Source organism: Triturus cristatus, chromosome 6, assembly GCF_964204655.1.
Source record: "Triturus cristatus chromosome 6, aTriCri1.1, whole genome shotgun sequence".
Taxonomy (NCBI): domain Eukaryota; kingdom Metazoa; phylum Chordata; class Amphibia; order Caudata; family Salamandridae; genus Triturus; species Triturus cristatus.
In genome coordinates, this window is record NC_140589.1 from 1720721473 (window position 1) to 1720733027 (window position 11555).

General features: G+C 42.6%; 1 protein-coding gene across 2 annotated transcripts; it reads right to left on the reverse strand.

The window, feature by feature from the left end:
- Positions 1 to 742: 742 nt before the first annotated feature.
- Positions 743 to 2851, reverse strand: LOC146821869 (uncharacterized). 2 transcript variants are annotated; one of them, XM_085609392.1, is made up of 2 exons: positions 2106 to 2851; positions 743 to 1278 (listed from the first exon to the last, which is right to left on the reverse strand). In XM_085609392.1, the coding sequence occupies exons 1-2, from the start codon at positions 2754 to 2756 to the stop codon at positions 814 to 816; spliced, it is 1116 nt and encodes a 371-aa protein (XP_085465518.1). In that variant the 5' UTR covers positions 2757 to 2851; the 3' UTR covers positions 743 to 813. The 2 variants fall into 2 exon arrangements, with proteins under 2 accessions (XP_085465518.1, XP_085465517.1); XM_085609391.1 differs by having other exon boundaries at positions 743 to 1989.
- Positions 2852 to 11555: the final 8704 nt, after the last annotated feature.

Genomic DNA, 11555 nt, shown 5'->3' on the forward strand with positions numbered 1-11555 from the left:
ATATAACGAAATGTGTTGTACGCTGTAAAATACCGCCAAATTCGTGCCTTGAGAGTTCTGTTGAATCTTTCTACAATCGCCGCCTTCACTTCGTTGTTTGTAACAAAATGTTTTACACCATACTTGTTCAGCAGAGCTTTTAGCGTCTTGTTTTCAAACTCTTTTCCTCTATCTGTTTGTAACTTTTTAGGAATTCTCCCGCTGCTGAAAATGTAATCAAAGGCTTTTGTGACCGAGCTCCCCGATTTTTCCTTCAGGCCAACGGCGAATGCATACTTTGACAGTACGTCTATCACCGTTAATATAAATTTTACACCATCATTAACCGCGGCATGTTCACGGACGTCTAGAAGGTCCGCTTGCCATTGATGATTTAAGCCGCTGACTATCACACGCCGTCTTTGAAAGCGCTTTCTCGACCCCTTATGTAGCGTGTAGGCATCTTCGCCCGATAACCAGTCGCGTACCTGTGTTCTTTTAACACCGTCGTTGTGGATTTTGCTCTCCTTGTACAAGGCTTCTACACCGCCAAAACTACCAACTTTCGAGGGGTTGTAATAAACTCTTTTGAAAAGCTTCTGCATCGTAGCGCTTCTTGAACTAAAATACCGCAACCCCTACTCCCGCCCCCCTATTCTATTAATTCACTTTTGTTTTATTATTTTTCTTTATCAAATAATCAGAACTAGAAGCCGGTTTATTTTACAATAGTAGATTATTTAATAACACACGGATTAAACAGTGTATGATTTAAACTGGTAATATAGGAATGTACAGCGCTATAAACGATAATAACGATAAAAACATAGATATTTAACACAATGCTCTCAAAAACTCGTGACGTAGAATCAATATTTGGATTTTGCTAGCTATGAACGGTACCAGTCTTCTTACATCCTCCCCACGCCCCTTCAAGAAGGCTCGACAAAACAAATCAGATATTGTATTCATGAAATTGAAAAACTGTTTCTTATTCAGAGTAGTTCCTAGGGTGCAAAATGTCCGCCTGATATAATTGTCGATGCAATCTTCGAGCACGTCGTCAGCGCCCAAGAAGATTTTGCTCTTTTCAACGTCGTAAAAGCCTCTAGGTTTCTGACCCAGTTCTTTTTCAAGCTCTTCGATGATTTCACATCGCTTGTTACGACATAGCGCGGTCGGGCGAAACACTGGTTTGGGGTACGCCATCTTTGCTCTGATCAGAAAATAAAAAGCGTCTTCCAGGCATCTAACGCTCGGTCGCACGCCGATCTCAACCATGTGTCGAAACACACTTTCCTGCAACGGAAAAACACACATACATAATAGTAGCAATCGCGAAGATCATCATGTTTTCATTTACTCTACATTAAGAAATGTCATGTTCCTCGGTTTTAAACTCCTGTAAAGATACTTGATCTTAAAATATCTACGGTAATTCTTCCTTCTCAAATGCTGTTTCATTATCAAGCGTATGTCTTCATCACCCGCTTCATACATACTTTTCACATGCTCTGATGGGGACTGTACTCTCTTAATATACTTTAAAACATTCGCAATCATCTTACTACAATCTTCGGGTACTGACATTTCTTTCAAGCCATAGACCGCCCCCAACGTCGCCATAATCTTATAGGGGTCCAGCTTGTAACATAGTTTCCGTATCAAACTGTCTTCATATTCATCACCCGTCGTGAGACAGTCGTGATGCAACTGACTCGGGTCGTCAATTTTACAACCTTCGCATTCGTCGTACCACCCCGCCTTTAAGCACAATTTTATGATCGCGGCTATCGCTGTCAAAAGTCCGCGATATCGATCCGTGCTCCAACTTTCACCACGACAAAATTGTACAATTGCGTCTAAGCGCTTACAGCTGCAGTTTTTATGCGTTACGGCAAGTTTTTTCTGTCTTGAGCAGCAGAGACATGAAAAACGTAGCGATGGCTGTGTGACTTCCATAGTCGTGCTAGCGGTTTTGTCGCCTGGGGCTCCTCCTCCTCTCTTTTGCTGATAAAAAGAAAAAAGGGGTTTTTCGACCTCAGCCTTCCTCACAACTACACGCCTCATCATCACACTCTTAAACACCCCAGAGGATTTGCCGAAAAATTGCGGTTCGTACTTACTTTTCGTTTTCCAACTTCGCACTTTTCTGTTTCGTTTACAGATTCTTCTCCGGAATCCATCTCTGTACAGTCGCTGGAGTCCTCGGGTTCAGGCTCTTGCAGGTCAATACCCTCGTCATCTTCACTTGGTTCCGCTCTTCCACCGCCGTCTGTAGCATCGGAGGTATTGCTCGCCATTTTAGCAACGCCACCAACCGCCTCTTCGCAGGCTCCGGTCTCGGGCTTTATATTCGGCATAGCCGATGCCTCGACGTCTGTCTCGGGCTTTTTATTCAGCATCGCCGACGACATCTCCGACGTAGTACCCGCAGGCGTTGTTGGCGCGCAATTTTCCTTATCACTATCGTCGAGTTCTGCAGCGTCGTCTGCAGCATTTGCCGCTTCCTTCAGCATCGCTGTTATAGTTTCTCCAAGGGGTCCCGCTTCCACGCTAGAGCAAGACATTCTCAAAGTTGTCTTAAAGCTCGAGCTTTTCTTTGTCGGAAAAAAGCGGGGGTTTCTTAACACACGGTCCTCGGAATGCTGGCTTATATCCTCTGTGAACATACTAGACACGCCCCGCGGTATGTTTGTAGACTCGTATTTCACACTACCCCCACTTCTTAGCAACCCTCCTGCATGCGTGGTCGATTCATACGTTTTTGATTTCATCGCAGTATCATTTTATAAGCCTTGATTCACAATTCCTAACTTATCGTTTTATACGCTTTATGATTTCATCGCCGTATCATTTTATAAGCCTTGATTCACAAATCCTAACTTATCGTTTTATACGCTTTTTTTTTTTTTTTTTTATTTCATCGCCGTATCATTTTATAAGCCATGATTCACAAAATAACGACCTATATAACAATAAAATGCTATAATCTTATCAATACGTTATAAGGACCGATTAAAACCCCGATTAAAAGCAGACTTGGAACGCGTCCAATATAGACACACGGACCAAAGGGGCGTGGTCAAAGGGGCGTGGCCACCTGTCAAAAAATACATGGTGACGAGTAGTATACAACCTATACTACTGTCGTATCCCCTTCACTGTTCAGTTTCCCTCACACACCTGCTTACCTTTAGTCTATTGCGACAACCTTCCTCTCACCTCTTCTATTTCCTCGAGTAAGAGTAGCGTTGGCTGCGGTGGTGGAGATCTGTTCAGTGATGGTGGTACTTGCTGACGTGCAGGAAGGCCATGACTCAGATGTAAAGTCTGTGAGGAGCACCTTCACATGCCTTTCCTGCTGCATCTCCTTTTTTTATTTTATTCTTTCTTTTATGTATTTATTAACAGGTGGCCCTCCCAATTCCCCTGAAAGTCACCATTTTTGTTGTTGTTTTTGCTAGTAGGGATGATGTCATGCCCCTATTTGAACAAGAGAAGGCCCTGGGGAGGTGTCAGCAGGTGGATTGCAAACTTCAGCATGTGATGGAACTGTGCTTGGACCTCATGGGAAGTGAAGGCATGCATGCCTTCTGAGGATTTTCTCTGTGGGTTTCACTAAAAGTTCAAAGCAGGTGCATGGGACCTCGTACTCGCCTGTTTAATCCATGGGTAATACTGCACACACCTTTAAAATTCATTTGGTGGTCGTTGGAATTGTTGGGCAGGAGTTTCCTGTGTGAATTGTTTTCCAGATGCACTTGCCCAATAATTAGGTTTGAAAAAACTCCGAAGCAATAATGAAAACTGGAAGAATTCTTACAAAACAATGCTGGTCTTGTAGATACCCTGCATTTGGTACATTTTTTGCAGCCCACCAGGTTCATGGCAGCTGCTGTTTTGTTTTTATTTTATGCTTTTCCTGAAAGCTAATTAACTTGTGTTTTGCAGCCTCTCGTCCCGTCCAGATATAGCTGCATTGTCAGTTGTATGCTATTTGAACCAGTCCAAATGCCTCTGAGCTCCCTTCTTGTAACACAATCTATTCCATTGCTCAGCTAATCAATACACAAGCACATAGTACAATGACCTCTTGATTGCAGAGAGTAATCTAACATCTGGCGGGGAATAGACTGGGAAGACTTCTGGAGAGCCGCGCGCTGGGATTAGAGAGACCTGTTTCATAAAAGTAACGTTTGAACGTATGTTTTTCAAATCAAAGGAGTCCTTCGCACATTCTTGCAAACTGAAAACAATATCCCGAGGACAGTCACAGTTCATTTGTCACGCATACTGTCTATTTTTTATGCACATTATACAAGTCTGTGAACTTCTCAGTTGTTACTATTCCCTTGTGCACCAATAATAAGGGAAACACATTGTTTCTATTTCTATGCTGGGGGGAGGAAGGGGACTTAACTCGCATTATTTCGGGTAGCATAATTCCAGAAATGTAGTGCAAAATTACGCAAAAGTATGCAAAATGCATTTTGTACGAAAACATTACTAAAATGGTCAGTTCGGGTAAATATTTAGCTAAAAGAAATTTCATTTCAAGTTGATTTCAGTAGCTCGCATCTGAATTTGTAATTTTGCATTTAAAAACCCCACCCAAATTAAAGGAACTGGCATTCAAAAACACTGTCAGTCATGTTCAAATGTGTAGCTTTGTGCGCAAAAATTACCTGAAAGGCTTGCTTGGGTAAAAAAATCACCCTGAAATGCTGCTCACAATCAAAAATTACCCAAACGACTTGCTTAGGTAAAAAATCACCCTGAAATGCTGTTCACTTAAAAAAATACGGTACATCTTGTGTTAAAATTCCTCACCAACATTACATTATGTGGAGTAATAGCATAATCTCAACAATTTAGCATCAATTTTTTTACGTGAAATTACTAAAACTACACCAGTACTCCGCGTAATTGAAATATTGACCAGGTCTTCTGTGCAGTCGAGAAAGAGTAGACTGTTGTAGGAGTGTAGAATGAGACACAGAGGTAAAGTACAACATTTGTTGGAAAGAGCACTTCTCTTTTAGAACATACTTACTATATCACCAAATATTCACTAAACAAAACATCAAATACAAAAAAAATAGTAACAAAAACGCTAGAAAAAACGTTTGAAATTGGCATTGGCATTGTTTCCCCAGATATTCAGATCGGCCCCAGAATCCAAATGTCAGATTATGGTCATTGTGCCAGCCCACTGGTGGAATCTGGACCTGTATGTGTTGAGGGTATCAACCAGTGGCGGCTCACCTAGGGAGTTCTTCTGGGTAGTAGGGCGGGACGGGGGAGGGGCAGGGTGGGGGGTAGTAAACTCCGGCATACGGCAGAACGGAGTTAAGTAAATAAATAAATAAATGAAACAATTTATATTTTGCGCGATGCATCGCCGAGTTAGCGTTGCAGCGCACACAATGTAAATTGTTTTATTTATTTACTTAACTCCGTTCTGCCGTATGCTGCAGTTTACCACCCCCCACCCTGACCCTCTCCCGCCCGCCCTACCGCCCGGCAGCACTCCCTCGGCGAGCGGCAACTGGTATCAACATTTCCCTAGTGAAAATGAATGAAAAGAAAAGCAATAACTATAAAAGAGATATAATTCTATAAACAACATGTGCGTATTTTCCCAGTGGTCAACAGTGGGAAAAGTCTGTTAAAGTGCCTGCCGAAAAGTAGTACGATTTACACTTGCAGTATTAAAGGGGCCATCCAAAACAGGGAAAACATTTTTTTCTATTTACCTGGTCCTGCATCACTAACAATTACCAACAGAAGGGACCAAGAATGTTCCTTTGCTTGATGCTTGCTTGGCTTTTGAGACTGTGACAACATTCACCATCCCCTTTAAAACAGTAAAGCATGATGCCCCTATGTTCTTGATCTTCAGAAAATTTCTAAAACAAAATGTAATTTCCAGTAATGTCCCAATAGAAATTAGCATGAAATTGTCCTATTAGATTTTAATGTTCCAATAAAATAGCTATAGGATTATATTATACAGGAAATCCACCTGGGCCAAGCAGAGGTTGTTAGGCAGTGACCGTGATCACAATATATATTTATGCAGGTACATGTTGTTGTGGATAGCTACCTCTATTATCGTAGATGTTGCTCTTTCATTGATTTGAACAAAGCCTTTGACGAGCTTCAGAAACAAGACCTAGTTCTTGGTCTTTGGGCAGTGGGCTTTAGTTTGTTATCCCTATGTTAATGGTTATCTTCTTGACATTTGTGTAACCTTCTCAATACATGAGACTCATCGGTTCAAGGAGCTCGCCGTCAGCTAGTGATAAGAACCTCACCGATCACCAAGCTTACAGGGACAGAACACTTCACTCTTCCCTGTAGATAATTTTAAATCATTGCACAACTCTTGGAAAAATGACCCTTTCTGCAAGGTCACCCCCAAACTTTTGCCTTCCTCCTCCACTTGCTCTGAGCTTGGTTTTGTTGGCCTTAGGACTCTGAGCATTTTACCACTGCTAACCAGTGTTAAAGTGCAAATGCTCTCTCCTCTAAACATACCCAATTGACATATTTAATGTACTTATAAGTCCCTAGTACTGTGCACTATATGTGCCCATGGCCTGCAAATTGAATGCTACTAGTGCGCCTGCAGCACTGATTGTGCCACCCACTGAAGTAGCCCCTTAACCATGTCTCAGTCCTACCATTGCAGAACCTGTGTGTGCAGTTTACACTGCCATTTCGACCGGGCAAGATTAACATCTTACCGGGCCCAAACGTTCCCTTTTTGTACATATAAGTCACCCATAAAGTAGGCCCTGGACAACCTACAGGGCAGAGTGCAATGTGTTTAAAAGGCAGGACATGTACTTTTAACTTTTTCATGTCCTGGAAGTGAAAATCCCTTCAATTCATTTTTCAATACTGCAAGGTCTATCTCTCCCAAATGATAACATTGGAGTTGCCTTATTACATTTTATAAGTGTAATTCTCAACCATTGGAATTGCCTTATTGTATTTTATAAGTGTAATTGCCAATTGTGAAGAGATAAACGTTTCAACTTTGGTGTCTCTGGAATCACAATGTAAAATCCAGACTTATGGTGAAGTCGGATTTTAAATTGCAATTCTGGAAATGCTACTTTTAGAAAGTTGGCATTTTTTTACTTTAGCCATTTGGCGCCTTCTACCAGTCTCTGATGACATGTCTGGGGTGGTGACAGCTGTCTTTGTGTATTCCCCCAAGACAGCCACACACAATGGGAGCCTAGGTGTGACCTGATGGACCATCCTGTAAAGAAGGCTTGTGCTCAATATTATTTACTGTAAAATGGTCTTTTATGTGATATTGGAAAAGCCATCTTTGTTTTACTTTACTTCACTATATTGTCACTCCGCACAGTCTGCATTTATATGTTTACAAAACAGACTATATATTTGTTTGCTAAAACAGTTTTTTTTATTTTTTCACTGGGTTTCCCAATCAGCGTTCTACTATAGTTATACTATGCCATTGTGCCTATGATTTATAAGCTATACATAATTGTCTAATAAGCACCATTGTTTTTTTGATAATCTACAAGACCTGAAAGCCATGACCAAAAATGACCCTAAGCCTGGTGATTCAAAAGCTGTAGTGGTACCTTGGACTCATGATCATGGACAGGCTGGGAAGCCATTACATGCTCCCAAAAGTGACCAAGGGAAAGATGATGGTCCACAAGCTTGCGCAGTTCTTGCAGCCATGCCTGAAATTGTAAAAACACTTTCGCTGTCTATATTGTCCCAGAGTTAGAGAATCAATTTACAACTGATAGAGATAAGATCAACTGCTAATTCTTTGGACAAACACTACTCTTCTATGGAGTCAGAACTAAAAACCCTACCAGATGTGGGCAGATTCATCCTCAAACATGATAGGGCTATTGACATCAACAAAGAGCTTAGTACCTTACCTTCAAAGATGGAAAATCTGTACCTTAGACCATGGCATGGCACAAAGGAGTCTTCTATGCCGTAGGCCCAGCCCTTGCCTGCTTATGATCTAATGCAAAAAGAACAATTGATGACAAAATGTTGACCAATGTCAAACATTCACCCCAGTACAGGGATCTGGGCCTAAATCCATCATTTTATGCACCCCATGCCATATGCAAATCAGGCTTGACCCTGTTCCCCATGGGAACAGTCCAGCCCGAATTGCCAGGCCAGGTTCTCCCTGGAACGGAAACAAGCATCCTGGGACCGGTTTCAGGGTATTACCTCTCAGCAGCTAGGCTAGCTTGACTCCAGTGGCATGGAGAGCACCGGACCCATGTCTGAGCATACCAGTCCCACTCGGGGTGCCAAATGCAAAAAGAACAATTACAATTAATGGACAGAATGTTCAACAATGTCAAACATTCACCCTAGTACAGATGTGGGTCCCAGGCTCACGGTGTCACTGGATTCAAGCTAGCTTGGCATATGGGGAGGATGCCCCGAAACCAGTCCCAGGATGCTTGTTTTTCGGTCCAGGGAGGACCTGGCTTGGCAGTTCGGGCTGGACTGTTCCCATGAGGAACAGGGTCAAGACTGATTTGCATATGGCTGGGGCTAAAATGGGATGGCATGGTGAGCAAAAGAACGATGAATTGAAACCAAGGCCTCTTGACTTGGGGTGAGTGCTTGATTTGCTCTGCATTCCATCCATCATCTGTGTGTCTTTGCTTTCTCGCCCTAAGTGCGCCGGGTATACTCAGACGTGGGTCACGGGCTCACAGTTCCACTGGATTCAAGCTACTCTGGCTGATGAGGAGTAATGCCCCGAAACCGGTCCCAGGATGCTTGTTTCTGGATCTAGGGAGGACCTGGCTTGGCACTTCAGGCTGGACTATTCCCATGAGGAACAAGGTCAAGACTGATTTGCATATGGCTGGGTATAAACTGCGGTGGCATGGTGAGCAAAAGGATGATGGATTTAACCCAGATCTCTTGACTGGGGGTGAATGGTTGATTTGGTCTGAAGTCCGTCCATCATCTGTGTGTCTTTTGCTTATGATCTAAGTCAAGAAGAGAAACTGGCCAAATCCTAGCTACTTATAAGTGACCCCTAATTTAGGCCCTAAAGGCTTACATGCCCTAGTTTTAAAATAGCACCAATATTTAAGAAGGGGGATAGATGTGATCCCACCAACTACCTCCCAATCAGCTTCCTTGTTAATATATAAAAAATGTGTGCAACAATAGCATTGTCCAGGCTCTAGTAGGGGTTGAGTCTTATTCGATCCTGTTTAAAAACCAGGCTGGGTGTTGGAAACAGATAGGCATCATTGATAGGGCCTTTAGGCTGCATTTAATTCTGGAAACCTTTGCAACGGTGAAAAGAATTCCTTCATATGCTGTGTGTGTGGACCTTCAATCCGCCTTTGGTAATGTGCAGAGGCACTTATTGTGGTACCTTCTTCCGGAGCTGGGTATCCCCATGGACCTATTAAACATCTTGATTTCCCTCCATGACAGCTACCTGTCCTGACTATTCCTGCTGCTCCTTCTGACTCGACATCCTGTATTTCTTGGAAGCCACCTTTCTCCAGAATGAGGAACACTCTAGGTCAGGGAGAAAAACACAATGGCCATTTTGGCAACAGAAGTTCAATACCCACTTATGGCAGCCTGACCAAGGTATTCTTACTGCCTAAATGTATGTTTACATTCAAGTCATTTTTAGACAATACCAACCCAATTATAGCTAAAACTTTGTATCTTAGATTCGGGATGGGTATCCTGCCACTGAATTACTTTATTTTCAAATGGGGCAATTCTTCTTCCCAAACGTCCAGTCCAGTCAAACCATACTGGTGTTATTGAATACAAACCACTTTTTTCATTTTTCTGCCCATAATACATCGATTGCTCCACGACGCAAATGGCTGCTGCCCCTCTTAAGAGTCACATATGTTTTGAAACTTGAAACCTGCTCTGGGGACATTGAAGACTCCTATACAAAGAGATCTGGCGGCTGTTGTAGCTCATGTCCATTTTACAGCATGGCTCATTAGGAAGCGGACTGTTAGCTTGTGACTCCCTTTAGCGTGTTACGTTTGTATGTGTAATAATTATTGTATTTATTTAATCCTTATATGTTTTATGGGTGGTACTCGAAATACACATATTGACTGACTGATTGATAAAAAAACAAAGAGAGCGGAGAAATCTCACAGAAGTGATACCCTCAGTAGTTTTAATCGGGGTCAGTGCTTTTACCTCCAGAACATGTAAAAACATGTGAGTTGTCAATGTTTAGAATCCACTAATGAAGTATATGTAATGGTGTCTTCCGCAGGACAAAAGGCATGGAGGACATTTTAAGAAGCACAATGAATGGAGCTCGAAATCCGGGTAAGACAAATGTCTACAGCATCAATAATCCACCCGAGGGCGGTACAAGAGTGTAGCAGTGCTAGAAAATATCTGAAGGTGGTGGAGTCCATGGAATGGGTCTTGAGGCAGGCACAGCTTTCAGGTCACAGTCACTTTCAAGGCATTGACGAGCGTCTGCCTCAGGATCCTACATTGACTTGTACCCAACCTTGTACATTTTAATTCCAGATTTCTTCCTCAACTTTCTGACTTCATAAGTTCTGATTGTAGGTGAGGCAAAGCTGTATTGCAAATGGGGTGTACCACTTTACCCCACTACAAGAGGTCTGGTGTTCCCACACTCACACCTACATTAACCAGGTGTGGAACACGTGACCCAATTTTACCAGGCAGAAATACCATCCAGTAAAACTGAATTAGGGTTTGGCAGGGGATGTGGGCGCAAGCCAGCCTGGTCAGTTGTATGGCGCTACCCCACATGCATTTAGCACAAATGCCTTTACAATGCTGGCATTAGAATGAACGCATAGTTACGACGCGTTGCTGTAGCATGCAAGTCATTACAACAACTTGCCTTAGGGGGGCGCTGGACTTTGGAATGGTATAATTTACTATTCCAACTCCAGACTGCTCAACAGTAAGGAAGGTGTTGGACTTAAAATCCAACACCACTCCACCTATATGCCTCCTTAAAGCAATTTGTTGTAACGACTTGTGTGCTAAATGAATGCATGGTAACAATGTGTTTGTTCTATTGCTGGCGTAGTAAAGGCACAGCACGATTCCGGCTTCGTTCTAAAGGATATTTCGCAGCCTGGCCCCCTCCTGATTCCATCCTTTGGTATGAGGGTTCATGGAATGGTCATATTGCCTCCCACCAACCCCCACTCACACTTGACACTCTCTCCTCCCCTTACGCTCAACCCACAGTGATCCCTCACATGCAGGTTTTACCCAGAAAAAGTGTATGTTAATCCCAAGACTGGACAGAATAACTCACAACTATGGGCATCCAGTATCCCCGCACCTAAATCTGTCTAACCTGAAATCGAGCCCACAGAGCTAAGACATTGATTATGCTTCTTGTCCCAGTCTTGGCACTGCCAGTAGGAAAAACATCAAACAGGAACTGAGAGAAAAAAGATCAAACATGAATATTCTGTCACACAAAATACATTATTTGTACTGGGTGCTCTAAATCAAAAAATTAATTCCAACTTGAGAATGTA